The sequence below is a fragment of the Barbatula barbatula genome (genome assembly GCF_947034865.1).
Source record: "Barbatula barbatula genome assembly, chromosome: 7".
Lineage (NCBI taxonomy): Eukaryota > Metazoa > Chordata > Actinopteri > Cypriniformes > Nemacheilidae > Barbatula > Barbatula barbatula.
In genome coordinates, this window is record NC_136770.1 from 5,204,239 (window position 1) to 5,231,819 (window position 27,581).

The 27,581-nt window shown below is 38.5% G+C and overlaps 3 protein-coding genes across 22 annotated transcripts in view; 1 reads left to right on the top strand and 2 right to left on the bottom strand.

Moving 5' to 3' along the window:
• Window positions 1-13,005, bottom strand: part of szt2 (SZT2 subunit of KICSTOR complex) — a 66,149-nt gene extending 53,144 nt beyond the window's left edge. For 16 of the 17 annotated variants that reach the window (XR_013786912.1, XM_079460413.1, XM_079460410.1 and 13 more), the window contains exons 1-20: window positions 12,853-13,005; window positions 11,544-11,669; window positions 11,272-11,445; window positions 10,995-11,165; window positions 9,962-10,084; window positions 8,507-8,666; window positions 8,223-8,329; window positions 7,901-8,111; window positions 5,926-6,096; window positions 5,506-5,737; window positions 5,272-5,401; window positions 4,263-4,408; window positions 3,798-3,950; window positions 3,613-3,727; window positions 3,285-3,490; window positions 2,710-2,946; window positions 1,899-1,977; window positions 1,298-1,386; window positions 705-873; window positions 78-192 (exon numbers count right to left, since the gene is read on the bottom strand). Coding sequence is in view for 16 of the 17 variants with exons in the window: in XM_079460413.1 (XP_079316539.1) it covers window positions 78-192; window positions 705-873; window positions 1,298-1,386; window positions 1,899-1,977; window positions 2,710-2,946; window positions 3,285-3,490; window positions 3,613-3,727; window positions 3,798-3,950; window positions 4,263-4,408; window positions 5,272-5,401; window positions 5,506-5,737; window positions 5,926-6,096; window positions 7,901-8,111; window positions 8,223-8,329; window positions 8,507-8,666; window positions 9,962-10,084; window positions 10,995-11,165; window positions 11,272-11,445; window positions 11,544-11,669; window positions 12,853-12,876 (2,938 nt within the window). In the remaining variant the exon portion in view is untranslated. Of the gene's footprint in view, window positions 1-77; window positions 193-704; window positions 874-1,297; window positions 1,387-1,898; window positions 1,978-2,709; window positions 2,947-3,284; window positions 3,491-3,612; window positions 3,728-3,797; window positions 3,951-4,262; window positions 4,409-5,271; window positions 5,402-5,505; window positions 5,738-5,925; window positions 6,097-7,900; window positions 8,112-8,222; window positions 8,330-8,506; window positions 8,667-9,961; window positions 10,085-10,467; window positions 10,503-10,994; window positions 11,166-11,271; window positions 11,446-11,543; window positions 11,670-12,852 lie in introns of those variants that run through there. The other variant, XM_079460406.1, reaches the window with a different exon arrangement.
• A 28-nt stretch (window positions 13,006-13,033) lies between these two features.
• med8 (mediator complex subunit 8) lies at window positions 13,034-15,687 on the top strand. Of its 3 annotated transcripts, none has more exons than XM_079460178.1 (9): window positions 13,034-13,061; window positions 13,238-13,310; window positions 13,602-13,635; window positions 13,879-14,000; window positions 14,084-14,228; window positions 14,454-14,594; window positions 15,036-15,123; window positions 15,192-15,428; window positions 15,516-15,687. In XM_079460178.1, exons 3-9 carry the CDS (start codon window positions 13,630-13,632, stop codon window positions 15,578-15,580), a joined length of 804 nt encoding a protein of 267 aa, XP_079316304.1. In that variant the 5' UTR covers window positions 13,034-13,061; window positions 13,238-13,310; window positions 13,602-13,629; the 3' UTR covers window positions 15,581-15,687. The 3 variants fall into 3 exon arrangements, with proteins under 3 accessions (XP_079316304.1, XP_079316305.1, XP_079316303.1); XM_079460179.1 differs by having other exon boundaries at window positions 13,039-13,061; window positions 15,042-15,123; XM_079460177.1 differs by lacking the exon at window positions 13,602-13,635 and having other exon boundaries at window positions 13,040-13,061.
• A 6,902-nt stretch (window positions 15,688-22,589) lies between these two features.
• pbx1b (pre-B-cell leukemia homeobox 1b) overlaps window positions 22,590-27,581 on the bottom strand; it is a 53,651-nt gene continuing 48,659 nt past the window's right edge. The window contains exons 7-8 of one of the 2 annotated variants that reach the window (XM_079460740.1): window positions 27,141-27,230; window positions 22,590-24,530 (exon numbers count right to left, since the gene is read on the bottom strand). In XM_079460740.1, coding sequence (XP_079316866.1) covers window positions 27,184-27,230 — 47 coding nt within the window. In that variant the 3' untranslated portion in view covers window positions 22,590-24,530; window positions 27,141-27,183. The remainder of the gene's footprint in view (window positions 24,531-27,140; window positions 27,231-27,581) is intronic. The other variant, XM_079460739.1, reaches the window with a different exon arrangement.

Sequence of the window (27,581 nt, forward strand, 5' to 3'; positions counted from 1 at the left end):
GGTCACAATAAGCCTCACAAAACATGACATGCTAATTGTGTGAGGCGGCAGAGGTTTGGACATGTGAACAAGTGTACCTGAAGCATCTCTCGAGCTGTTGAGAGGACACACCTGCTCTTTATTCTGACACAGTTGAATGAGGTATTCAAAGGTAATCATCGTAGACATGCACGACAGGTCGCGAGGAAAAATCTGCAAGTAAATAAAAAACATCATTCAAAAAATGCTAAAAACAATGACTTTCAAAAGTTTAGGGATTATTTTTTATGGTCTTAAAACTTCTCAAGGTGTATGTTTAAATCTTTGACCTTAGTAATGTGAAAATATTATTGGCAAATAATATAACAGGTACTTTAAAATAAATATAATAAAAAACATCCAATAAAAGCCCAGTATAGAACTCCTTTAATACGGTATAAAAAGCATCTCAGGGTGAGAACTCTAGGATGTAGTTGATAAAATGATGAGAGTACAAACTTCACTCAAAGTGTGACTGCTTTGAAGATTTTAATCATTTTTGATCTTTTAGTCTTAACATAATTCCCATAGTTGCTATATTCAAGAGTTTAAATGACTCATTAAAAATTTACTTTTGTTCTAAAATGTAGCAAAAATAGCAATAAAGTAAGTGTGACCCTAAACCAAAAATGTACAATATGTGAAGCAAATATTGTTATGTCTGTGATGTGTTGCAGGTCACTAACAGCCTGAGGGATCTCCTGATACGTGAGGTTCTGAAAGTGCTGATGCTGGTCCAGTGAACTGCAGACGGTCCCGCTCTGAGGCTCCACCCAACACTCTGTCACCAGACTGAGCTCGGTGTCCACGTCTATCGCCTCCACCTCAGTGTCATTATCATCATCTGTAGAGAAGCTGTGAACACACAGAACATCTAGTTGTAACTACACATCCTGTATACAGTATGTACGACCACAACATAAGGAAGTGAAATGCATTCTGGTATTAACTGTGATTACAGTCATGAATTATAAAGAAGTAGTTTAGAGCAGGCCATTGAGAAGTATTATAATTGAAACCATGAAATCTAATTTAAACGGGCGAGGGAGCACATTTACATTCAGATGGCAATACATTTATACAGAACCCCCAGACGATAAACTGCTTAATCGTTTGAATTCAGTCTGATTTACTGAGTGGAAAGTACTGTTTGTGTTTTTTGGGACTCGGACCTATATCTCATAATTTAAGTTGCTTCATTATTGTCTATATTGACTATGACTGCATAGCTAGACGAAGTATTTTATATTAGTTTTTGTAGCCAGATTGACCCCGTTACCTGTCCTTGGTGGAAGTGGAATGAGGTGGAAACAGGATGTACTGAACAATACAGGTGTGCTGTTTCCTGTCCAAACCAGCAGGCGCACTCTGCACATACAATGACTGAATGTTACAACGCATTGACAAACAAAAATACCAAAACTGAGCAATACATTTACATTTATGCATTGTGTAGACGCTTTAACCCAAAGCAACTTCAAGTATATTCAAGGTACAGCTGTGGAAAGAATTAAGAGACCACTTCCAGCTTTGTACATGAGTTGCAGACATTTTAGTCTAGTATCTGTTAAATAAAACAAACTCAGAACCTCACCCAAAAGCAACGTGAAAGACTGAGAGCAAATAAATACAAATAATAACAATATTCAAAACATTTTACACCTAAATAGAACATTAAGAAAAATGAAAAACTATTTTGGAGTGGTCTCTTTTATTGGTATATATTGTTTTGTTATCAGAATGTGTGTTTCCTGGAAATCGAGACAACATTTCCACAACCACTCCACAACCTTTGCTCTGCTAGCTCAATGCTCACTCAAATAGGGTTCAGGACTAGTACTATTAACAGTGATAATGTGTCTTTGAGTGTGAGATCTCACCTGTATTGGCAGTTCGGTCACCATATTGACGATCCCCTCACCGCTGGCTGCGAAATGGAAGCCCTCAGAGAGACGAATGCTGGTTAAACAGCAGCAATTCATTATTTAATAGCTTGAAGGGTCAGTTCACCCAGAGCAATATGGAGATAATATAAATAAAAGTGTGTGTCACGGGCAAAAATGGTCATGGACTATTCTGAGGGTTGAAACTGTAACCTGTAGGCCCATCTTTAACCACCAAATGTGACCTCCGACACTTTAAAGGGTAACTCAGATGAAAGCTTTTCTGCCCTTTATTACTCACCCTCAAGTAATTTAACATCTGTATGACCTCCATTTTCACCAATACGCAAATTAAGGTAGTTTTGGAAGCTTTGTGACTCCTCCTTAGATTGCCACGCAACCAATCTTCAAACCGCTGAGCGATGCTGACACCGGATGCACTGTCGTGTGGTTTGTGTGTTTGGTTGCGTTGCAATCTAAGGAGGAGTCACAAAGCTTCCAAAACTACCTTAATTTGCGTATTGGTGAAAATGGAGGTCATACAGAGAGGATGAGTAATTAATGGCAGAATTTCATTTTCAGTTCAATTGTACAGTAACTGCTTTTGCGAAACAAAATATCAAAGCAAATGCCACTGAAAATAAAACACAGATAACAGACACTGACTGCATTCCTTTTTTTCTTTGTTATCTAATATTAAACAAGTACATATTTTGTTACTTATTACTATATAATACAAGGAAATATTAAAGTTTGTTTGAATATGTTTTTTTTGGGTCACTGAGTGATAAAAATGTTGAACACTTACTCAGAGAGCATGGAGAGGATGTGCGCCACAGCCTGTAGAGAAACAGCGGTACCCGGCCCGTTCTGTACGGCCCAGACCCAGCGCTGGTGCAGGAAGTATCGGGATAGTGACGCCACAGTTGAGGATGCTGTCCGGCTGGCAGCCATGCTCAGAGGGCCGCCCATGTTGCACGGCTGGGCAAATGGCTCCATGTTTAAGATGAAAGGTGTGCGGAAGTCAGATGGAAGCTTCTCGTACCTGCGGCAGGTCATCAGAGGTCACAATAAAATGTGGTAATTTTAAAGCATGTGAATTACAGAGACCAGATGAGAACTAAACAATGTCAACTTTTTTGCATTGTGATGTATTAAAACAAGAGAAACTGATTAGATCCTATGTGTTAAAAAAGCATAATGGGACTTTTGTAATGTCAGCCAGTATGAGCAAGTTGTTGCATTTCATAATTATTTGCAAAAATAAACAATAAGATCAGAAATGTGTAGTCCAACAAGAAAACAGCATATATTTAGATTTAAGAAACATCTTTACAGTGTTTGTTTCTTATTTTTTTCGTGTTTAATGTTTATTTCACACACCTGATAAGTAGTTTCTCAAGAGGTTTGTTAAGCAGCACCACACACGGTCGGTCGGACAGTGCAGGTTTTGTAGCAGGAAGAGGTGGAGACTTCGAGGGCGATGCGTTACCCAGAATCTTCCGTTTGGTCTTTGGTGTGGCCTCTTTATTCTGGACTCGATGAGGGAACCGCAGGCGTAGAATATGCTCTCGAAGTTCATCCACGATCTTTGATATAGAGAAAGAAATGTTTACAAAAACAGAAACATTCTCCTGTAATAAAATTATATTACAATAATAAAATTACAGTTTTTATTGTATAAGAAATCTGAATAAAATAACTTTGTCACCTTGTTCCTAGTGTGAGCCAGAGTTCCTATGGGGAAACCCAATCGCAGCACCATGCAGGGAGCTTTAGAGATCAGACGCACCAGGTAGAAGGAGATGGGTGGAAACTCGGAGCCACTGTAGAAATAATTCAGATTAAAACTCTGTAAAACAGAAGTGCTAAAAATGCGAAACAAAAATGAAGTACCTGTATATGAGTTTGACATAAGAGTAGCCCTCCACCAGGACAAAACTGCTCCAGTCTCTCAGGAGTGAGGTGAGGGCAGAATGAGAGATCCTGCACTGAATGGTACTGAATCGACCGTTACATCCGGCATTGTGCACATGCTTTGGGACGGGGCTGAACGGATACAAAACCAATCACAATCAGGAAAAGAGTTCACGGATCTAGTTGGTTCTGCTCTCCTGAGATACGTTTGCGAACGGACATACTCTGTGACTGCTTTGATACAAGAAACCATGAGCGCAATAGATAAATGCATAAGTTTAATAATTAAAGGTAAACATAAATCTTGAAATATGGCTTTTTTAAAGTTTCATAGGACATATTTCACGCACAAGACCCTCTAAATCCTTGATATCGGTTTGGGTCAACACAGCGGAAAGTGATCCTGGAGCGAACACGAAGGCCAATCCAGACGTTCTGACTCACATGTCATGCTCCAGAATGATGGCAATGCGATGCATGTGCAACCAGCGCTGCCAGAAGTTGGCGTCCATGGACAGGATAGGCTTCCAGTAGAAGGCGAACTGTGATTGGCTGGAGTCTTTAGAGCCACTGTGCTGAAGGGAGAGTACCTAAGGGAAAGCACAGTTAGGATGTTAACATTACATTACAAGATGTAGAAAAGTGGAGGTTGTTGTTGCCATCCTCACATTAAAGTGGTAGAACACCTAAAAATTCAAATTCTGTCACCATTTACTCACCCTTTTTTCATTTCAAACCTTTATGACTTTCTTTCTTCCGAAAGAACACAAAAAATGATATTTTGAAAAAGGTTGATAACCGAACAGCACAGGACCCCATTCACTTCAATTGTACGGACACATAGCCAATGCAAGTGAATGGTGTCCAGTTAAAATGTTTTTTCAGGTATCTTCTTTTGTGTTATGCAGAAGAAAGAAAGTCAAACAGGTTTGAAATGACAAGAGGGTGAGTAAATGATGACATACATTTTCATTCCCAAACATTTAAGTTCGGTCAACATTTACTCACCGTGGAGTTGTTGCAAATCTGTATAAATGTCTTTGTTCTGGTTAGCACAGAGAAATATATTTGGAAGAATGCTTGTAACCAGACAGATCCACCTATTGACTACAATAGTAGGAAAAAATACAACGGTAGTCAAAATTGCCCCAGAACAGTGTCCTATCCTACTTTAAAATGTCTTCTTTTGTGTTCGACAGAACAAAAAAATAAAAGTACTATTTCCTACTAGTCCATGGGGGCAAGATGTGTTTGGTTATAAGAATTCTTCATATTTCTCTGTGTTCATCAGAACAAAGAAATGTATACAGATTTGGAACAAAAAGTAAATGCTGACAGAACCATCATTTTTGGGTGAGGTGTCCCGTTAAACCATAAATGTCTTGAACAGGGACACAACGACAAATTCGTATGTGTGTTATGGTCGCGTGGTTTTTGTTTTGTGTGAACTCACCGGTGTGGTAGATCCGGGTGGGATGTAAAAGAGAGGAACTCCATTTTTTGTGCTTTCAGGAATAGTATAATGCTCTGGGATGGAATTAAATGATTGGAGGTGTACCAGCATCTGGTCGGTTTGATTTATGCTGTCCGAAAGAAATAATGCATTAAAACTAAATCGTCAGCAGAGGAAGAAATCATTACGATCTTCATTCTATCCGCAGAAAAACACAAACAGCATTTAATGAACCTCTGCAGAGTGTTCCAGAAGCGCCGTATGACAGACGTGCGGTAAGGGCTTGTGATTGGCTTGCGCATGGTACAGCTGATGTCATGCAACATGTCATAGCTGCCCTCCATGGTCACTTCCATCCAGGTGATGCGTTTGGACGGATCCAGGGGCCAGGACGCCACAGCGAGGTACTCGATACGCATATTGTGATTCCAGAGGAGAACCAGCTTCACCTCCAGCTGAGTTCCTCCTTAAGAGAGCGAGAGAGATTTAGAATTAGAAAAATTAAGATGTACTACATAATTTACATTTTATGACAGGACTGAAAAGAGTCCGGTGACCAAAAATCCCAACACGTCATTATTTACTTGACTTTTTGTAGCATGTTTAGATATCAGAGTCAATAAACAATGTGACCATAGTTCTTATGTTTTGTACCTTTAGTGATGTTAACCTCTCGGATGGTGTATCCCTCTCTCAGTCTGACAGAGAGCACACTGATCAAATCTGCATGAACTTCCTTCTCTGTATGTTTTTTCCTGCGCATGACTAGCGCAGGGTTTCCGCTGGCGGACACAAGATGCTCATTAAACAGCCTGTGTTGGGAGACTGAACACACAGAGTATGGAACACTTGAGTATGGAACACCACAGCAGACCATAATAACATTCAGAAAGTCAATATACGCAACCACTCTTGTTTGAACACAATATAGATATCTATATTAGAAAACACTATTCATGTATATTGAACAAGACCAGAAAATATTATATTACAGCCTTTTAAATGGATAGTTTACCCAAAAATGAAAATATATTCCTAATTTACTCTTATGTCATTTCAAACCTGTATGACTTTCTTTCTTCTGCAGAACACAAAATAACATATTTTGAAGAACGCTGGTAACCAAACAACACTGACCCCCATTGACTGGATTCAAAACCAGTCAGACCTAAACACGCTAGAATACAGCTTCAGAAGTGAAAGTGAAATGAACAGTGTGGTTTCTTGCCATCTTCAGACAGATGCTACACTTCTCTCATGATTCAGCAACATCAGAAGAAGGGAATTGGAATAAGGGAAGCAGACTGTCTGACGGTCATAGGACTTAAGGCCATTAGAGAACTGACCTCAGACCATGAATCTTATGACAAATTATAAAACCCTCTCTAAACCACCATGAACTTTTGCTTGGGCACAAGTTGTTACAAACATTGTATAGATTTTATTGTTCTACTGAACACAAAAGAAGATATTTGTATGAATGTTTGTAACCGAACAGTTCTGGGGCACCATTGACTTCCTTGGTAGGAAACGAAACTACTATTCAATGGTGACCCAGAATGGTTTGGTTCCCTATATTATTCGAAATATCTTCTTTTGTGTTAAAAAAACAAAGAAATGTATACGGATCTGAAACGACATGAGGACAACAACTGTCCCTTTAAGAGAACAAAGCAACTCTCTCTCAGAACAGTTCCTGGTAGAGGTCTTCTCGGGTCCAAAGATCTTTACCCGACCCGAAATGACCCGAATCACTTTTTACCCGAACCCGAGACAGACCCGATAACGTTTTTATTTTAAAGCCCCGACCCGAGACAGACCCGATAACGTTAGACCCGAGTCCGACCCATCGTATATATTTTTTAAACCCGACTAGACCTGAATGTAAACTGACGTTTATTAATGAAATTGATATGGAAATGAACACGTTGATCCTCTTGTTTTGCTCTGGCAAATTGCGCAAACTGAGGCTAAATGGGTTGTGCCAGTTTTAGCTGAATCAAATCTAAATAAGTGACGACATGGCAACCACTCGCGCGAACATTCTGTCTCAACAATGTGTTCCAAACTGCGTAGTACTGAAATGTGCGCGTCTTTTAATATCTACTTCTGGTCGCCTGGTGGAAGTATGTTTTTCCTGAATACGATGGTAACTACATCGAGTGCAAACCCCTGCAGCGTTGGAAACTTCGGTATTTCAATTCTAAGGTGATTTCAGATCACCGCGACTTTCGGAAGATTTGCGTGGCTTTCAACCGATCGGCTGAGGGTTGGAGGAGAGTTGGTAACTACACGCACACACACAAGCGACGCGCTGTTATTGTACAGGATAGTTCGGGTCTTCCTCGGGTCAATTAAGCAAAACAATTTTTACTTTATATTACCCGAGACCCGAAGACACTAATAATATACCCGACCCGTGTCCGAAGCTCCCGTGAATCTTTTAGACCCGAACCCGCTCGGGTATCGGGCAGGACCTCGGGTTTTCGGATCTAAGTGGACCCGTGAAGACCTCTAGTTCCTGGTCCAGCACACACAATCTACCTAAACACTTTCCCAAAAGGTCCGGTCTGTATAGTTTTACAAAATTTTCTGAAACAACAGAAACATTGTAAAGTACTAGGCTTACAGGAGTAATACTTTGGGTTCATGGACTCGCCCATCCCGAGGAAGGAGTATGTGAGGAAGGCGCAGTGATAGGTGTTCATCTCCTGGCCTGTAGATTCGGGTTCTGGACACGTGGACAGGTATGAGCCAAAGGTTGCCATGGAGATGAACTTCATTAGCTCCACGTTGGGGATGTAGCCAAAACTACAGTTGTACGAGTATGCCCCGCCCACCTGAAGGAAACACAGTAGTAAAACGACAATATTTATATAACAAACCACAGCTCAGACATAAATGACACAATATTAATGATTTTCTGGAGTCAAACACAAGCATTGCAGGACCTGGACAAAGGAGCAGGCGATAGTTCCACTTCTCAACTGATTCAATAGAGTTTCACAGACTGCTACATCAGGAACGCTTGTCACCCCGTCTGTAATGATTATAATACCTGCACACCAGTATAAAACAAAAGATTATTGATTCATTATTGATACACCTAATTTTTTGGACTTTGTAAGGCGACTTTGATTTAGTAAAAAGTAAACTGAATAATACTTTTAATTATTCATTAATGTTAGTGAAATCTTATTGGGCAGGGCAGTATAACAGGTGTGGACGCACTGACCTGCACCGGAGTTTGGAGCCAAAAGTTGTAGCGCTAAAATCCCCTGCCTCACCATGCTGACCAGCCCAACATCCGCTGTTACCATGGAAACCGCTGGCTTCCTTTGAGACAACTCCTCCATAGCATCATTAGAGTAGGACTGACAGAGAGATCCTGTGAACTAAAGATCAAACACAAACTTATTGTTTAGTACATAGACTTCTTAACTTCCGCACTACAGATTGTTTAGAGTGCAGCTGTTCAAATCAATAGGTGACAGAAAAACAACATAATTCATTACTATACGCTTACCGGTAAACTCTTTCATAACAGATTTTTGTTTATTTGTTAGCTAAACAAAGGAATGGATTGCAGCTTTATTTTGCCTTTATTTAGGCAAAGTTCACCCAAAAATTTTAATTCTGTCATCATTCACCCACCCTCGAGTTGTTTCAAAACGGTATTAAAAAACAAAAGACGAGTTTTGAAGAATTTGGGAAACAAATCAGTTTTGGGTCAACATTAAAAGGGTCATATGACATGGCTAAAACTAATATTATCGTTTGTTTTAGATGTAATTCAATGTGTGTACATGAAAAACGCTGTATTTTACACATACCGTGCATGTTTGTATCTCCTCTTTGCTCCGCCTCTCTGAAACGCAAACATTTTTTACAAAGCTCATCACTCTGAAAAGCGAGGTGTGCTATGATTGGCCAGTTAACCAGTGCGCAGTGATTGGTCGAATACTGCAAGCGTGTGACGGAAATGTAACGCCTCCTACAATATTTGGAACATCAGGTTCCAAAGCAATTGTACTGACAGGTACGCCCACCTTGTTGCGTTTACATTTGGGCGGTCTTAGTCAAATCATACCACGAACTGACGTAGATTTGTGGGGGTGTGGTTACATGAGGCGTTTCAGGCAGGTCTGAGTGAGCTTTCGCTTTCAGATGGAATGCAAATTTTGTTTCCGACACATTCATTTATGCAATTTTACGTGTCTAATACATATATGTGCAAATTTATAACACACCAAAGACACAGAAAAACACTTATTCGCGCAATATGTCCTCTTTAACAACCACAGTAGTTTTTTTACCTACTATTGAAGTCTATAGTGCCCCAGATCTGTTTGGTCACAAACATTCTTCCCAAAAAATGTCTGTGTTAAGCAAAACAACAAAATGTACACAGGTTTGAAACAACTTGATGGTGAATAAAGAATCACAGAATAGTTTTTTTGGGGTGAACTTTCCCTAAGCCTTAATTAAAAAGAAATGATTTAATATTTTAATTAAAACAGCTCTTATATTTAAACGCCACAGATCCTTTTCCCATCATGACAAATGCTCACTGACATGAACATGTGACTGAATTGTATTTAATTTTATGTGAGTCACCGGCTGTGGGAGCACACAGTCACGGATCAATAGATAAACGCTGGTATTGAACACAGAAATGCGCAGCTCTTGCCTGATCCTGTTCCTGTTGAAGAACCTCGGCGATGTTGCTCTCCACAGCCCTCAGCTGCTGGTAGATCTGCTGCAAGAACTTTTCCAGATCCATGGAGCCCAGCTCACAGCCCTGAACCAGCACCTGACAGACAAAAGCAATAGCAATCAAAAACATTGAAGATGATTTTTGTTGAAGTCAGTTAATACCATTTTAATTGTAATATAATGTATAGACGGTTTCAAAGCAACAACTTAGAAAAACATTACTGCGCATGTGCACGTTCGTGGGCTGCACTTAACGTCAGGTACGCATCTCCAAATAAAAGATTGTATATAGATTGTTTCCGATAACAAGCTAGAAATCGAGAAGAACCATTACTTGGCTAAACTTGCCTTTCCAATATTTTGAATTTAGACTGTGTTACCAAGCTCAACAGCTAGATGTCAATGTACCATACAGTGTTTTTACAGGAGAAGTTCACCTTCAAAATTAAAATTCTGTGATAATTTACATCATTGACTCACCCTTGTCATTTCAAACCTGTTTGGCTTTCTTTCTTCTGTAGAACACAAAAGAAGATATTATTCAAAATATCTTCTTTTGCGTTCTGTGAAATGACGACAAATCTGATTGCGTCCCATTAAACAAATTGTTTATTTAATACAATTATTATACAATTTTTATGAACATAAATGAAATAAAATAGAATTAGTTATATTATCAGACACTAGCCAGACCGATAAACAAACACAGACAGGAAGTTAACTGCTGGCCAGGCCTGTACCTCCGATGAAACGGTCTATAGAAAATGTTTAAATTGGAAAGGATAATGGCTATCCAGCTGTTTAGTATTGCAAAATAAATCTAGACAGGGTTAACAGGACACACCCTGAAAAAGTTTATTTAGCATTATTACACGGCATTCTGACGGCAACATTTTTAGGTGACAGATAGGCATTTTATTTGTGTTGCTATAAAAAAAATTCAGTGCAGTGACACATAAATATATACAACATATCACCAATATATAATATCATGAGACGCTACACACCTGCTGAGAACTAAGACCAATGATGGAGGAATATGCTAGAATGGTGATGAAAATCTCTGGTTTAAAAAGTAGCTCAGTTCCGGGAACTATGAAAGGTTTCGCCAGTCCGGCCAAACACCGAGACAGAGCATGGAAGACTTCATCAAAGATCATCTCTCCTGTGCTATCATCCTGAAGAAAGACACAATAACTCACCCATTTCATCAATACATTCCATTCAAAGAGTGATCATTAACACTGCAAGAGTATGTGTAAATCTGATGATTTATTTTGTTACCACAATCCCGGTAGAGGGACTCAGGTCCAGTTGGACGATGAAGCGGTACCGGCGGGCCAGGAAGGTCACGCGTGTGGAGGGAACCAGCAGACATGAGCAGGACGAGGGGGGAGAATTGGGCTGCCATCCTTTCGGGAGGACACTCAGAACTTCCAATTCGTTCTCTGACTTCAGCTGAGCACAAACCACAAAAACATTATCATGGGTTATGGACCGAGAGTTGCCTACTTATATCAGTGGACTAGACCATTACTACTAGATAAATGTCTTACCAGTTCAGATTGTGAACAGGGCCGGATGACCTGGTTTAATCTGCTGAGGAACCAGGACAAACGCACATTGCGTGATATCCTGTACTGCTCTTTCATCAGCAGATAAACCTGCTCTGCCTCCTCCACCTGCACACAGAAACATTCAGAAAACCTTAGACCCGACACATTCAATGTTATCCTTATAACATTTTTAAAACGAGTCAGAGCTCCAGACACATATAGAGAATGTGAAGCTACGCCACGCCGTGTTGAATGTTGCGCCATCTTGGCAGGATCGTTGCTAGTGCGTTCAATGCAGTGTTTTGTTTTTCTTGTTTAATTTGGTAGATCAGGCTTGCTGCTTTAAAAAGTACAATAGCATTACACAGAATCTGTTGGCTTATGGGGACCCGAGATCTGACAGACAGATGAGCCAACGTATATGCGTCTGGAGGGAAAAAAAGTGGAAACTTGATTTCTTTTTAGCTTTTACTGTTTTTAAAAGCTCTCTCTTAGGGTTTATTGTTCTTAATTCCTTACATAATTTGTATTTGATGTTAAAATTCAGTTTGTAATCTTTAATGACAAGTCTGCTTCATTTTATTATTCATTTACACACGGTAGGTTTAACCTTCAATGTTGTCCATGCTATAAGAAGTTGTATGTAAAACAAATGTCATTGAAAATTGTTAATGTTTGAGGAATAAATATTTGATTTGATTTGAATACAAATGTTATTAAATTTAATAGTGATACTATAATATCATGAACCCAGTATTGTGTTTCGAGGGAAGTGCATTGGCACATTCTTAAAAAATATCATATAAAGCTTTCAAATGTGTGTAACATGAACACACACAGCGTTTTAGACAGATTGCTCTGGAAACATTTATGTTGTAACTACAGCCCCAAAAATAGAAATCTCCCCCTGAAAATGTCCACAAACGTTATGACACAGCATAAGCCACAGTGTCTCGAGTTTATAACAATAGAAATCAAGTCTCAACATAAATCAGTTTTCATATTCGTGCTCAAATCGGAAGAAGTACAACGTTGAATACACGCAGTGTGTACATGTTAAAAACAGCATGCTGTCGTTTTATCTGAGGGAGGGGCTGCAAACACATGACAGAACTGCATTAACAGATTTCTCAACACAAGCCCCTAAATGAATAGCTCACAAATGTATTTGTCAGATGAGTTACAGTAAAATACAAGAGATGCAATTCTCTCAATGTGTTTTTCTGGTCTGTTCTGAACCTGTAAACAAGTGCGTGCAAAATAACTGACTACAAAAGACAACCGCAGTGAAAATAAGTGTTTCGTTCACCTCATTGTCCTGTCTTTCTGCCATGCCGTGCTTCTCATCACTGGCTCCCTGTTTTGGAGTTTTAAAGTATTTCAGTTTATTTCTGTAAACTCAACTGTGCTGTAAACTGTAGTCCATCTGACTGCATGAGATTAACTTCCGGTACACGCTTTCAAAATAAGAGCCCTTCAAAATATGCTTTACCGTATGGATAATTCGTTCATTATACGGTTTGTATGCGTGGCTTTCCGGTCTTTAAAATATATGAACGTTTGTAAAAAGGTCGGAAATATACGTACATACATATAAAATTCTAAGACCACTAGTTAATATGTTTTTAATAATATACTTAATAAAATATGTTCGTTTAATGTATAACAGACATGATGTTTTCCATGCGTTTAAGTTTCCAAAATCTTGATTCCATGATAACACCTACAAATTCCAGAAATATCTACCGATGTCAATCTTCAAAACAGGTATTCAGTGAAATATGTATGCCAGCTCTGTAAATAAAAAATAAAACAGCAATATAAACGGTCTAAAGTCTTAATCTGCGTTTCCTCCTCGTTATCAAACACATTTTATATTGAACGCTAAATGATGCTATAGATTGTAAATTACTTAACAGGGAACAAACTAACTTCTGCTGTAAAAGCAAAACAATATCGGAACGTTTTTCTTCTGCGCGGGTTGACGAACGGACTCCGTTTCACAAGGACTGCAAATGTTTGTTTACTTCCGCTCAGCCATCTTTGTTGTACCCATAGGTTGTACTGTTCATCCAGTGGCCGTAATATGCAGGTACATTTTTAAATGCTTATTAATGTCAATTTCCTGCAGCTGGTTTGGATTTCGAAAACATATTTCAAACTAAAGTAGAATGCTAACGCTACTCGGAGTAACGTTTCAGCGCCGTCTGAAATCATTATGCTCGTATTACGGAGTGCTAGGATGCTAACCATAGCAAGCTACACAAAAGTAATAACGCTTTGTAACAATGTATTAAAAATCTGAAGAATGTCCTGGTTGTGTTTATTTTAACAGCAGCGAGAAGAGAAGCAGTTGGAGGCGTCCGTAGAGTCTCTGGTTACTCGCGTGGCTCACCTGAAAGGTTCCCTGCAGAGTTTCATTTATAAACTGGAGAACGAATATGACAGATTGACATGGTGAATAGAGACTCAAAGCCTTTCCCAATAATCTCTACGTACGTTGGTGTCTTTAACTGTTACTGACACGTTTTTTACTTCAGGCCCTCCGTTCTGGATAATTTTGCACTTCTGTCTGGACAATTAAACACCATCAACAAACTGCTAAGAAATGAGAAGACCCCATCATACAAGTCACTGGTCATCATCCCACTGCTGTTGTCTCCTGATCGAGATGAAGAGTTGGCTGTGAGTGTCCTCTGTCAATTTGAGCCAATAATAATAGATGTCTCAAATGTACAATTGCAACCACGTCCACAGCCTTGGATATTTTGATACAAAGAGAAACTTGTTTTTTTCTTCATGCACAATAAATGTACAGGTTGACCTCACGTTAACATTATAGACCGTACACTGCACTACAATACGAGGGGACAATGCAGCTTCATTATTTTGTTTCTACCTCTGATCCAGAAACTGACAGAGCAGCGAGTCCCCGTGTTCAGCCATGAGATAGTGCCAGACCATTTGAGGACCAAACCCGACCCAGAGGTTGAAGAACAGGAGAAACAACTGAGTGCAGAAGCGGCCAGGATCGGACCTGAGGCAGCACAGGTGGGGATAAGCCACATGAGAATGAGAGCCATCATGATTTACATTTCTCAGTTATCTTTTTTGCTTTGTTTTTAAATAATTATAGTAAACATTATGGCCCGTTTCACAGACAAGACTTAGATTAAGCCCGGACTATGCCTTCGTTAAATTATGATATTTAAGTCGCATTTATAGAAATGCTTTAGACAAAAACATTACTGGTGGTGTGCATCTTGAGAAAAAAACAATGGCACTATATTTAATATTTTAAGCTATTAAAGGGGAAGTTGTTTTTAATCTAAGACAACTCAAACATTCATTTTCGTCTGGGACTAGCTTTGAGCCTTGTCTGTGAAACCGGGCATGTATAATATTCACTATATATTATTCCATTTATACATTCTGATGTGATTGGTGTCATTTGCCTGTTGAGTTGAATTTCACTTATTGTTTTTTGTTTAGAAACAGATTCAAACATTGAATAAACTTTGCTCGAATCTTTTGGAAAAGCTGAGCAACCCTCGTGATGACAGAGACTCGGAAACTTCAGGTAGTTATTTCACAACACACCAGCCTTTCATGAATGCAAAGACATTTAAAAGACATTCTTTTGTGCAGCATTACGACAAAACAAGCCGTCCTTCAATCCAGCGGATACGAATGCACTTGTTGCGGCTGTAGGATTCGGAAAGAATTTGTCGAAGTGCAGACCCCCGGGCTCGGTTGCCCCTGGTCACCCTGGACAGCCGATGATGTCGGCAGGTCCCACGCTGCAGCAGGTCACTATAGCTGGAGCCGCGGGCCATCAGCAAGGCATGGGCGGACAGGTTACACAACAGCAGCCTGGACAACCAGGTACAACAGTTAAATCTGTAACCCTTACAGAATTATGTGTTAAAAATCGTCATTTGGTGTAATTACTGATTCTCTTTATATTAATAGGTAAAATGCCCAGCAACATCAAGACGAACATCAAGTCTGCTTCTATGCACCCCTACAATCGATGACCTTCCAGTATCAGTGGTGCACAGTTGGTTTTTGTAATTATTATTTGTATGGCATGGATGTAAAGTGTTATCCATAAACTTGTTTTCAATAAAAACTTGTTTGTTACAATAATCAGTTATCATTACTTTTTTTTCAGCAGTGTTTTTAAACATATTAACATGATAAAATTCACATAAATTACTCCTCCAACCCAGTTGTGTTTTCCTGTCATCAGTTTATATTGAAATGCTGTCACGTTATCTTATATGGGAGTATAAATGTTGAAGCTCAAAAAAAGCACAAACATATTTCATTAAAGTGATCAAAATGTCACGTTCCTGCGTGTAACATGATGAAATATCATAGGCCAATTAGTTAAGAAACATAAATTATGAGAGAATTTGTGTTTTAGGGTGAAGTATTTCTTGAAGATGTACCGCTTGAGGAAAATGCCACTGTCAACACTAGGTGGCAGAATTGTCTTTCACTTGTTTTTTCCCTAATTTCACTACTATTAGAACTCAGTTCATGTTTGAAACACACATTTTAGTGAAGTCCAATAGCTTTTTGACCCCCCCATAGTCAGCAATGCAACTACCAGCTTCAAGAGGCGGAAAGGTTATAAAGGTATTGTTATAATAGTCATTGTGACTACTGTGGTTCAAACTTGATTTTATAATTTTTTTGTGTGCAATAAAACAAAAATAATGACTATTTAACCGTTTACTCTCTACCATGTCAGTCGCCAACACACGTACATGTAGGCACAAGGCTATTTATGCAAATATATTCTTAAAGATGTGATAAGCAATGTTATATGTGTATTGTGTAGCTGTGCTTGGAGTGTAAGCTGAAGCTCAGCTTTGAGAAGAACGTAAAGAGGCTTTTCGTCAAACAATTTCACAAAACGTGCGCAAAGCACATTGAGTCAAGGCCCTGCCTCTTTTTGCACATTCGAATAAAACCCATATTCCACAAAATTCTCAATGTTCAATACATACCTTAAAAGCTCAATCCATTTCGCAGACATTACATATTTATAATTTAATGTAACCTGGCATTAAAAACGAATATTAAACAAATATGCCATCCTGGTCACCACTATACTTTTTTCCAATTGAATGTGCTGTGTATAATTTTTTGGAGGCTCTATTAACAGAAATGGAATATAATATACATAAATATGTGTTCAGAGGTGAACAAAGACATAACATAATGAAGCGTTATGTTTTTATTATCTTAGAATTAGTCTACATAGTACATACACCGCAGGTCCCCTTACGTGGAATTCGCCATGTTGTATCTATAGTAGCCCTAAACGTTTTTTTAAATACATTATCTCCTTCGGCAAAGAAGCGTGACGACATTAGCATGTGGCAGATAGTTCTTCGAAAGGGAGGGGTAGAATGAGTCATTAGTTGCAATTCAAAACCTCACCACTAGATGCTGCTAAATTTCATACACTGGACCTTTAAATTGTTTCCATACATTGTTGGTATATTACACCTGGACCACCTGTAACGTCTTATATTGAGGACAAATGTTTTTTTAACTGAACTTGTTACAAAAAAAGAAATCGAGTTAACAAACTGATTTAAGCTTTCATGTTTTATGAGTTGAGAGCAACTGTAAGATATTTACGTATCTATTATTGGCATCTTGTTAGAATGAAATAAGCAAGTATAACCTACTGGCATTTAAACCTCAGATCTTCAATCCCACAACCAGCTCATTTGAACTTTACAGCCAATCTCTCGGATCTCATGAAATCACACACAGTCTCACCTCACGTGGCGGGGGTGTTTAATGATCAATCTAAAAGTGAAAATGAAAGCGGTTTGGGACTCTTACTAATTCTTCAAGCGCCCAATTAGCGCGCCAGGAGAAACACACACGTATCTTCTCCGAAGATTTCTGAATTTAATCACATTCTGCATTTGCACGTAAATGAAGTATAAAAATTCAGCTCCCTTTTGTGTTTGGTGAGCGTTCATGCATACACATGAGGAAATAATCACCAAGAAATATCTGATTTGGGTTTCATACAGTGTTTTACCATCAAACAAGAATTACCATATTTCTTGAGAAATTGCAAAAACATTAAACTTAATCTTTACAATATGATAAATATGTAAGCCAAGCAATAAGCCATGATTCTACTTGACTAATATGTGTACTTCAACTCTTTATAGTCTAGAGAAACGTTCCATGAAGTCTCCATTGTCCCATCACTGCCAATGTATTCAGCGCTGCACATAACAGCAAAAAATGTAACGCCAAGGAAATATTATAATTTCAACACCATATAGTGACTTTCATTGTTCTTTTTGTTACCGAGGATACTATAAATTCCATATTTTATGTTTTAATAGTCTATAAATGTGAGTTTTAGAGTCTGTGTCTATAGTTGCCGTGCAGGGCATTTGCTAGCATTCAGCACAGCGAGCAGCACCGGGGTCTTTTGGTTTGAGGCCGTAAACAGATTTGTGTTCAAGACGACTAAGACACTCAACATGACAGCCGCCTCCCGCCTAGAGTCTCATCTGAGTCTCAGACGTGAGTCCTTCTGAAAACTCGTCAGTAACGTGGAGAAACATGGAGATGACCCTATCTTCTTTCTACCCAGACATTCACACAAACACACGTCTGATTCACTATTATACATGACAGAAAAGTGTATTCAATTATGCTTTTATAAAAAAAACATTTTATCAGGACCAGTTCAATTATATGTATCTGTTAGTGATGGCATTCGAGGCCACACAAATAAACCTCGGTGGTAGGAGCACCGTGTTAACAACGCAAGGTTGTGGGTTCGATCCCAGGGGATTGCACACAAATGTATAGGATAGTGCTATGTAAGTCGCTTCAAAGCGTCTGCCAAATGCGTAAATATAAAATGTAAACCTGTGTGGTTTCAGTAATGATTTTACTACACTGACTTATATTTCCCCTCTAAACCTTACAGTCACAGAAAACTTTATGCATTCTTTGATGAACAAAAAAAATGAGATTTGGTTTATGAGGACACAGGAAGTTCATACAAATAAGTGTTCTAGAACAACTCGCGCACACATAATCACATCAGTGAAACGACGAGACAAAAATAACAACAACGTAGTCCCACTACAAAAACAAACAAACGTAACCTGACCCAACAATACAGGCCGAACGCTTAAAATACACGGAACTGAAAAGCAAACAGCGTTTGTACTGTCAAAACTAATAGCGATGCATTTTAATCCTTAAAGACACATTTCTTCTTTATCACGTGACAGGTATTGTCTCTCAAGAACGCTACAAAAAATATTGATATATTTGGTTAATTCTCCTGACAAAAAAAGAAGATTTCGATTTCATCCACACAGCACGCGCCGCCCTCGGATCACTTTCGCAGAGATATATTTTCTTCAGTGCTCGAATTGAATCAAGTCTTATGGGGGGTCTCCACCATAAGCCTTTTTTGTGGGGGTGGGGGTTCGTGTCGAAAATATACAATTTATACAAAATACACAATATATTTGATCATAATATGCATAACTATATTTATTCAAAACAGGCTTACATAAAAGAACAGGCTTTTAGGCCTACTGTATTTTGGATCGAATCTGTTGTTTGGCGTTTCAAATTTAAAGTGACATGACAACTAGCCCGTAAACAAACTTAATATAAATTAATGTAAATAATTAATTCACAAAATGTACCAAGTCCTTTGCATGAATTGTATCACATTTGTCAATATCAGTATAATTTTTACTCAAATAAAAATATCTGAGGGACCCCCCTAAGTCTATTTTTTACTTGTTATGGGGGGCCCTAATGCCTAATGGGGGGTCCCGGATCCCCCCAGCCCCCCTTCAATTCGAGCACTGAGTTTCTTGTTTGTCTCCGGGCGTTTCTTTCTAAGATCTCCTCTCGCAATGCAAAAGCTTGTCAAGTCAAGTCAAGTCAGCTTTATTTATATAGCGCTTTTTACAATTTTCATTGTTACAAAGCAGCTGTACAAGAAAAAAGCTTGTGTCTGATTCATTATTACGAGATGCTTTAGGCAAATATCAGCAAGCAGCGATGTTTAACTTCCAACACCCACATCGCGAAAGTTCAGCGTTCCAGCACTTTACGGTTTGATCAACATGAAACGCGTGATTGACACCGCAGCGATCTTCCTCGAAGCGCGTGTCTTGCGGGAAAAGTTGGTGTCTGAGAGAGATCAAGGGATTTTATTATCTCTCTGTGGGTGCAAACACACACCACAGAGGCACACGGGTGGAGGTAACGGCGCTTAACAAACCCGTCGGCCCTGTTACGTGTGTCCTCTTAAATTATAGCGTAAGATCAGCACCAATATGTAAACTAATCTTTATCCTTCAAACAAAACACATCCCTGCTGACAACAACGCAAACCATTACAGATTTTCTATTGGTTCTAACGGGAATTGTATTGTTCTAGAAACTATAATGGTGGGGTGTTCAATCCTACTAAGGCCCAAAACGCATTACAGAAAGAAATCTTGTAATGGTTTGAATTTAAAACAGCTGATGGTTCATAAAAATAGAATCTCTTAGAATTTGTATTGTTTTCTGTTTTAACGGGGCAACCAACAATATAACCAGAGGCATTAGGAAAGAACTTATGATCTTGCTTTGAAGGAGTTTAAGTCCCGGCGGCTATGCAGAATTCACGACATGTCAATATAATAAACCTCTTGTGAAGAACACTTCAGATTTCTTCGCTCAATATAGACAAGAGGAGATAAGACGGGGCTCATGCTTCATGTAGTCACACGAGATATCCCTTTCCGTAATCCCAGCACGGAAACAAAGACTCTCATATCAACTCTGGATTTTAATTCCCACCCTGCAGACCCGAGAGATCTTTCCTATCCGCCCCTCCGACTCCCAGGTGATCACACAAGGGCGGTCTTTTGTGTATTGTACCGCCATTGATGTGTGCATTATGAACATAATGATGGGTTATTTGCGTTTGTTTTTGCAGGAAAAATCCATTACAAAGACATATTTATTACATTCTGTGTAAAATGTTTTAGTGTTTTTATCTCATCAGAAATGGTTTCCTAAAGGTGGATTTTGGAAAGAATTTTATTTGAAGCTGGAGAACCTTTTGGAAAACAAGGATCTTCTGGACACATTCTGTCTGTGAGCGTTTGTTTTTGCAGGACGAATCCATTACAAAGGCATATTTATTATATTCTGTGTAAAATGTTTTAGTGTTTTTATCTCATCAGAAATGGTTTCCTAAAGGTGGATTTTGGAAAGACGTCATTTTACGCTGGAGAACCTTTTGGAAAACAAGGATCTTCTGGACACATTCTGTCTGCGAGCGTTTGTTTTTGCAAGACAAATCCATTACAAAGACATATTTATTATATTCTGTGTAAAATGTTTTAGTGTTTTTATCTCATCAGAAATGGTTTCCTTAAGGTGGATTTTGGAAAGACGTCATTTTACGCCGGAGAACCTTTTGTTAAACAAGGATCTTCTGGACACATTCTGTCTGTGAGCTTGAGAGAACATTTATTATTTTCATGATTTTGATTTTTTTGTGAAATGTTCTTATGGTACATCTTTAAGGGTAGAAAATGTGATGAAACTGTAGATATGGGTCATTGTGCATTGTTTAAGAATCTGAATGTTGGAAAAAAACGTTATCCTTCCAATAATCTAGGGTGAATGTTTCTCTAAAGTCTTTTAGCTGTAACCTTTTCTTAATTTAAATGATCAAATATTACATTTGTGTACATTGTGTTTTAATCTACTGTACTTGTCAAGCATGTGCCTATGTATAATACTGTAATACGAGTGTGATTGTATTATTTCTACTATATGGCTAAAGGCCAAATAAAAACAAATAATAATAAAACAAAAACCAGTCCATCTAATTTTCGAACATTTAAATGTAATGTTAAAAATATCTATGTAACCAGTGTTTGTCCATTGTCCTCTTCTGGGGTTTGTGATGTTTCTCAATCCTGCATTCTGACTTCACCTAAAGGTTCCCGCTCTGAATTTAATTTCAGAAGGGTCTCGCTCACGGCGAGTGAAAAATGAACTACAGAGATCCTCTAAATGGTGGCCATCAATAAACGTGTGGCGCTTTGCTTTGTATTCATCTTCCCCTCTTAATTTGTTTTCCAGACAACGGTCCCTCTGCTTCTGACCTTTCAGGAGACCATCCTGAAGCAGCAGATAGAGCGAGAAAGCTTTCTTCTGAGACCTCATTTATTTATAAAGTGCAGCCGGTGAAGAATAGACTGAAGGAGCTGCTGAAATATCAGAGCACATTAACCACGAGAGCCCTTCATCTCCACAGAGACAGCCAGTGAAATTATCCGTACATGGGCTGCATTTACACACCAAGCATCAACTGCTGCACAGCCTTTGTTTTGTGCACTGTTTAAAGCATTAGCTGGAAATAAACAGGTTGAAATGTTTCGTTTTCTAGAGAATGTTATTTTGTGTCATTTTAAATAGGCACTAACTATATTGTAACACCTTACCGTACAACTATAAAGGGACGTTTGTACTTCATTTCCTTAGAATTTAAACTTTAAAATAAGTACACATATCACATATGTATTTGTAGTACATATATATACTCTGTGTGTGTATATATATATATATATATATATATATATAGAGAGAGAGAGAGAGAGAGAGAGAAAAATCAATTTATTTGTCCATTTCAAAGGGTAAACAAATTATTTAGTTAAAGGGATGGTTCACCCAAAAATTATTTTACCCAACCTCTTGTCATTTCAAACCTTTGTGACTTTCTTTCTTCCGCAGAACACAAAACCAAATCAAAAACTGTATATATATACTCAACTTATATATATATATATATATATATATAGTTTTGTACAATAAAATGCTTACGTAATGCAAAAAATGTTTAGACTGTAGCATCAAAGCATGTTTCTAATTATCCATCAGCTATTGTCCATAATGAAAATCTGAAACTCGTCTAGATGATATCATACAAACAGAGTAGACACCAGAGAGAAACGTATTGCAACAAAAGAAACTATTTATTTCAGAATATGCATTACCAGTACAAATTAAGAGACCAAAAGAACCTACACCTTGTTAGTTTTTTCTTCTTCACAAAAACAGGTTGGAATAAAAAAGACAACAGTTTGCTGTACTGTGTTATTCCTTTTGTACATATGCAGAGATCTTAAAAGTTAAAACTCGAGAAGAGAACGTCTCTGCGCTTGATATAAAAAAAAGAAGAAACATTCAAAAACACTGCAGGATTTGAAAGAACAAAAGACATGCAACAAAGTAAACATTTGATGTTTTACAAACTGCGTTATATGCGAAAACTAAAAGCATCATTACATGAGGCTTTTCTGGATCTGGAGCTGCAGGGCAGGCAGTGATACAAACATTATGAGCAAATGGAACCTGAATCCTCCCCGTGTACACTTCGGAAAGGGGCGGGATGGGTCTGGATCTGAAAATTTCACGATTAGACACAATCTATAGGGATCAACAGCCACTATGTCCCTCTGTGTAGCTCATTTAGGCCCAGACTTTGTTATTGTTGGATATCAAATTGAATCCGCTTTTGGATATATTCAATATATTTTGAATAACATTCGCTCATTATGGATTATACCCCACAGCTGCCCTCATAAAGACCTTCTCATTGCATGTGAATATGTTAACGAAAAAGATTAAAGGTGCACATCTACAAGCTAGCGCGCATTCTTGGCCTAATTCACATGATGGCTGCGAGAAAATAAAATCTATTGCTGCCCTGTAAACAAGCCGAATATGAAATAAGAAACGAGAATTGGCTATTCACAACAGGAGGGCATCAAAAATATATCCAAACGATTTCTGCCATCATCTGTTTTCCTTTTCTTTTCAAGAAACACGACAGAATTGCAGGTGGATTTTTGGTTTCAAGTCTAACGCACCGGGCAGTTCCTGTGAAACGCTTCCCAATGCCGACGATATTATACAATTTACAACATGAACAATGTTAATAAAGTGATATCGGTGTAAAGAACGGACACGTCTGCGTTTTTTGGTATCGAGATCGCCCGTTGGTCAGGCTCACGTGGTACGAAACTGGAAAAGATGCTGCTGTGAAAAACTATTCACAATGCGGATTCCTTCACTGTTTTGATTGCCTTCTAATGCGCAGTGATGAAAAATGAATAATAATAAAATTCATATCCTGTATCATGGAATTTCTGGATGAATTTATTAGACACCTACAGTAGAAGATAGAATTGATCAAAGTTATGTGAATAAATTGACAGTGTGATGCGTGTCACTTATTTCGCATGTAAAAAATCTTTTTTTTTTAGATTCAAAGGTTGTTAGACAAACGGAAATGTTCAAAAAGTTCATTTTAGTTCAAAGGCCGTGTAGACCCAACTAACTGCTTGTTTTTTTAACAAGAGTTTATTTTACAAATGATGAACCTAAAAGTGTTATGTAAATGTTATTGAATAGTGTTAATGTATAAAAGTACTTTGGCACTATGGTAAAATAGCAAAATGTTTCAAACATAATGTAATGTTTGTTCGGATGACAAAGGCATTGAATGATCATTTCTAAACTGGGTTGATATAGAACTATCTGTCTATACTAAACTTACTATTATCTTTGTCTCGACCGGTTTATTGTCACTACTTTTGCATTAATGTTTGAGAGGTAGCATGGACTCTGTAATGTGAAGGGCTGATGATACTCGTCTGTGTTTTCAAAAAGTCATTTACACACTCGAGAGAAGAACGTGCGTGATGAATTGACTGTAAAGCGGGTGTCGTCTGGGTGATGTAGGCAGTCCGTTCTGTGCGGTGAACGTGTCGTGATGGAGAGGCCTGGGTGGGGGGGTATTCAGTTAGAGGTGTCGGAGTGGACGCTTCCGGGTCCTTCTGTCGGGGAGGTGACGGAGGAGGGGGTCGTGGGGTCCTGCCAGCCACCGTTTGCCTGAGAGAGAACAAATAAATATGATGACTTGGTAATAAAACATGTTTTTATTTACACATGTTAAGTACTTATAAAGTAATACGTTAAGTGCTAGCAAAATCGTGATTAGTCGATTCCAAAAGAAATGTTTGTGTTTACATTTGTGTGACATATATTTATAACTATACACACACACACTTACACACACACACACACACACACACACACACACACACACACACACACACAGATGTGTATGTGGGTTGTTGTCAGATTCATACGGCTAAAGTATTTCTTATAAATATATTATATAAATATTAATAATATAAAACAATGACACATTAACGGTTTTGTTTTCAAAATTTTGCTATGTCACACCATAGGACAAGTTCGTCAACTCCTAATATATAAACAATATTTTCATAAACATAATAAATTATATGTAAATATAATTAACATTATGTTTAAACAAACAATTAAGAAATAAATATACTTATATTGCTTGAATACTTACATGTTTATTTGTGTATCTATACAGTATATACATACAAATGTGCATGCCACACATACTGTATATATATTATTTAAAGTATTAACCGATTAATCATGATTTATCAATTTAACAGCACTAGTTTAAATACAAAACACAGACACACATTCAGCAATATTCCATGACAGGTTGATAACACTGACTATACAGTGAATATACAGCTAAATATAAACAGCTGGATTGTTTTGTTTTATGTTGGCATGAAAAATGATTTCCTGCCAACATGACGTTGTCGTTTGGGGTAAACACAGTTAACAATTTAGTTTGCAATTTTCTTTACAATTTAACACCATGTTGTCTGGAACATGAGCAGTTTATAAATGGGCGACATTCAAACCTTGGAAACCGATTACAGCTGAACTACAGAAATGTGAAAAGATAAAAATAACCCTGCAGGTCCACATCAACTTCACTAAGAGAAGCGAGAAGTGTGTAACACAGTCCTGTGTTTAATGCTTGTCACTGAGAACTGAAAAGAAAAAATCATGAAATGTGAAGAATGAAATGTGAAATAAACACACACAAGCGGAATACATGTCTAATCTCTACGACAGGCTGCTAGCAGAATTTCACGGCATTAGAAAAGGCTGTAAATGTAAGTCTGTATATTTAGTTTACAATCAAATAGACAAAGAAAAGAAAAAATGCCTGAAAACGATGGAAATATGATAATAATTAATAAGGAAAATAGTGAATGCAATAATGGTGTGAATTATAGGCGCACATTATATATCAAGTTCATTCCCTAGGATAAACTTTATAATAAAAAAAGATAAAATATTTAAAATACACACACTATTTTTGAACGCTTCAAAATTTATTAAAATGTGTCCGTTTAATATACTAAATGTAAAATGTTTTGACCTAAAGATTTTTCATAATTTTCTAGTCATTAATATTGAATAAATTATGATTTTATAGAAACCACACTTACAAAATCCTGATAGTTCCTTAATATTTCCATATTATAATTATTTATGTATTTCCAGATTTACTTGGTGGAAATGTTTTGGAATTATTACCAAATGTAATTAATTATAATTATTTGAACATGGTTGTAATTTATCGTGATTGCGTGATCGTACGCATGTTGTGTCATATGCAACTTGTCTGTCAGTTTTAGATTTTATGTTTTAATTTATCAAAAAAATCACCACAGCTTCAATTACATAAAGTTGATATGTTATGATGTAAACTGAAGCGTAAAGCGAAATTTGTCATTCCACGTATCTATAATACTCTCAAAATCCTCAAAGTCAATCGCCTGCTCCAGAACTGCATATGAACGTGATAAAAACAGCAGGGCTGAGTAGGATTTGAACACATCCGTGTGTTTGATCTCATTAGCATACGGCCGCTGAAGCGGGGCAGAATGGAAGCTGAATCGAGAGACGGCAACCCTGTCGCTGACCCCCCCCATCTCTCGCTCTTACTCTTCCCAGCCTGCTGTCAAGGCCATTAGCTCGGCGGGAACGTGATCTGAGCAATGTGCTTGGATTGCTGTCCCAGGTCCACACTCGCTCTCTGTTTGTCTGTCGTATTGATTTTCCCCTTTACCACACGGCTTGTCGCTGTGAATTTTCTCGTCGTGCCAAGTTGCCAGCAGCACCCCTTCCACCCCCCATCCCCTTCCGAAAGAAAAAAAACACGACGAAACGCGTGCGAGGTCCTATTTAACCATGGGCTCACGCCTTTATTTTTAGAATTTGGCTGCAAGATTGTCTGTGAAGTGTTTTTTGGCCACGCTGCCCTGCGGGTCAGGTGACTTTGGGGCACGGTGTGGGGTCGTACATTTGCAGCCAGCATCACCTGTTCCTCCCCTTCCCGTTGGCGGGGTGAGTGGCTGCAGGTGCCGATCTGATTGGACGTGATGAGCTCAGACAGACGCCGGGCGCGAGGGAGCCAGACTCGTGTCCGCATCTTGCCGTGTCCGTGCCGCCCGTGGCGTCCGCAACACGCAGGCAATCAACTAAGTGACCGCGGTTCCCAGACAAGTCGCGCTAAGTGGCATTCTCAGCCCTATGGCTTTGAAATAATTGGTAAAGGGCAAAACAAGAAGAAGTGTTTTTTTCTCGCCTTACATTGATGCCCTGCGGACTGTACATCTGGTTTGCTGCGAGGCCGTCACTGTATCCTCCTGTCTGGCTGATAACGTGGCGAAGGGTATCCACCTGAAACGCAAAAACAACACAGCAAGGTCAGAACGCAAGGTCGGGCAAACCAACGCGTACGAACAAAGCAAGGGCGGACGACTGCAGGAAGAATAAAGCAAGGTCAAAGAAAACAAACAACGAAAAGAGACAAACAAGACGACACAAAGTCAAACACGATCTGCATCAGGGTTATTGCGATCACAGAGAGACAAACATGCGATGATGGCATGCAAACAATAAAACGCATTACAAAGGCTGACTTTATGGCTCGGTTCCAGTGAGCTGCCTACATAGAGCATTTTAAAGAATTAAAGACGGACGTACTGCAATCCCAGGATGCACTTTAATGACCTAAGGAGCTTTGTGTTT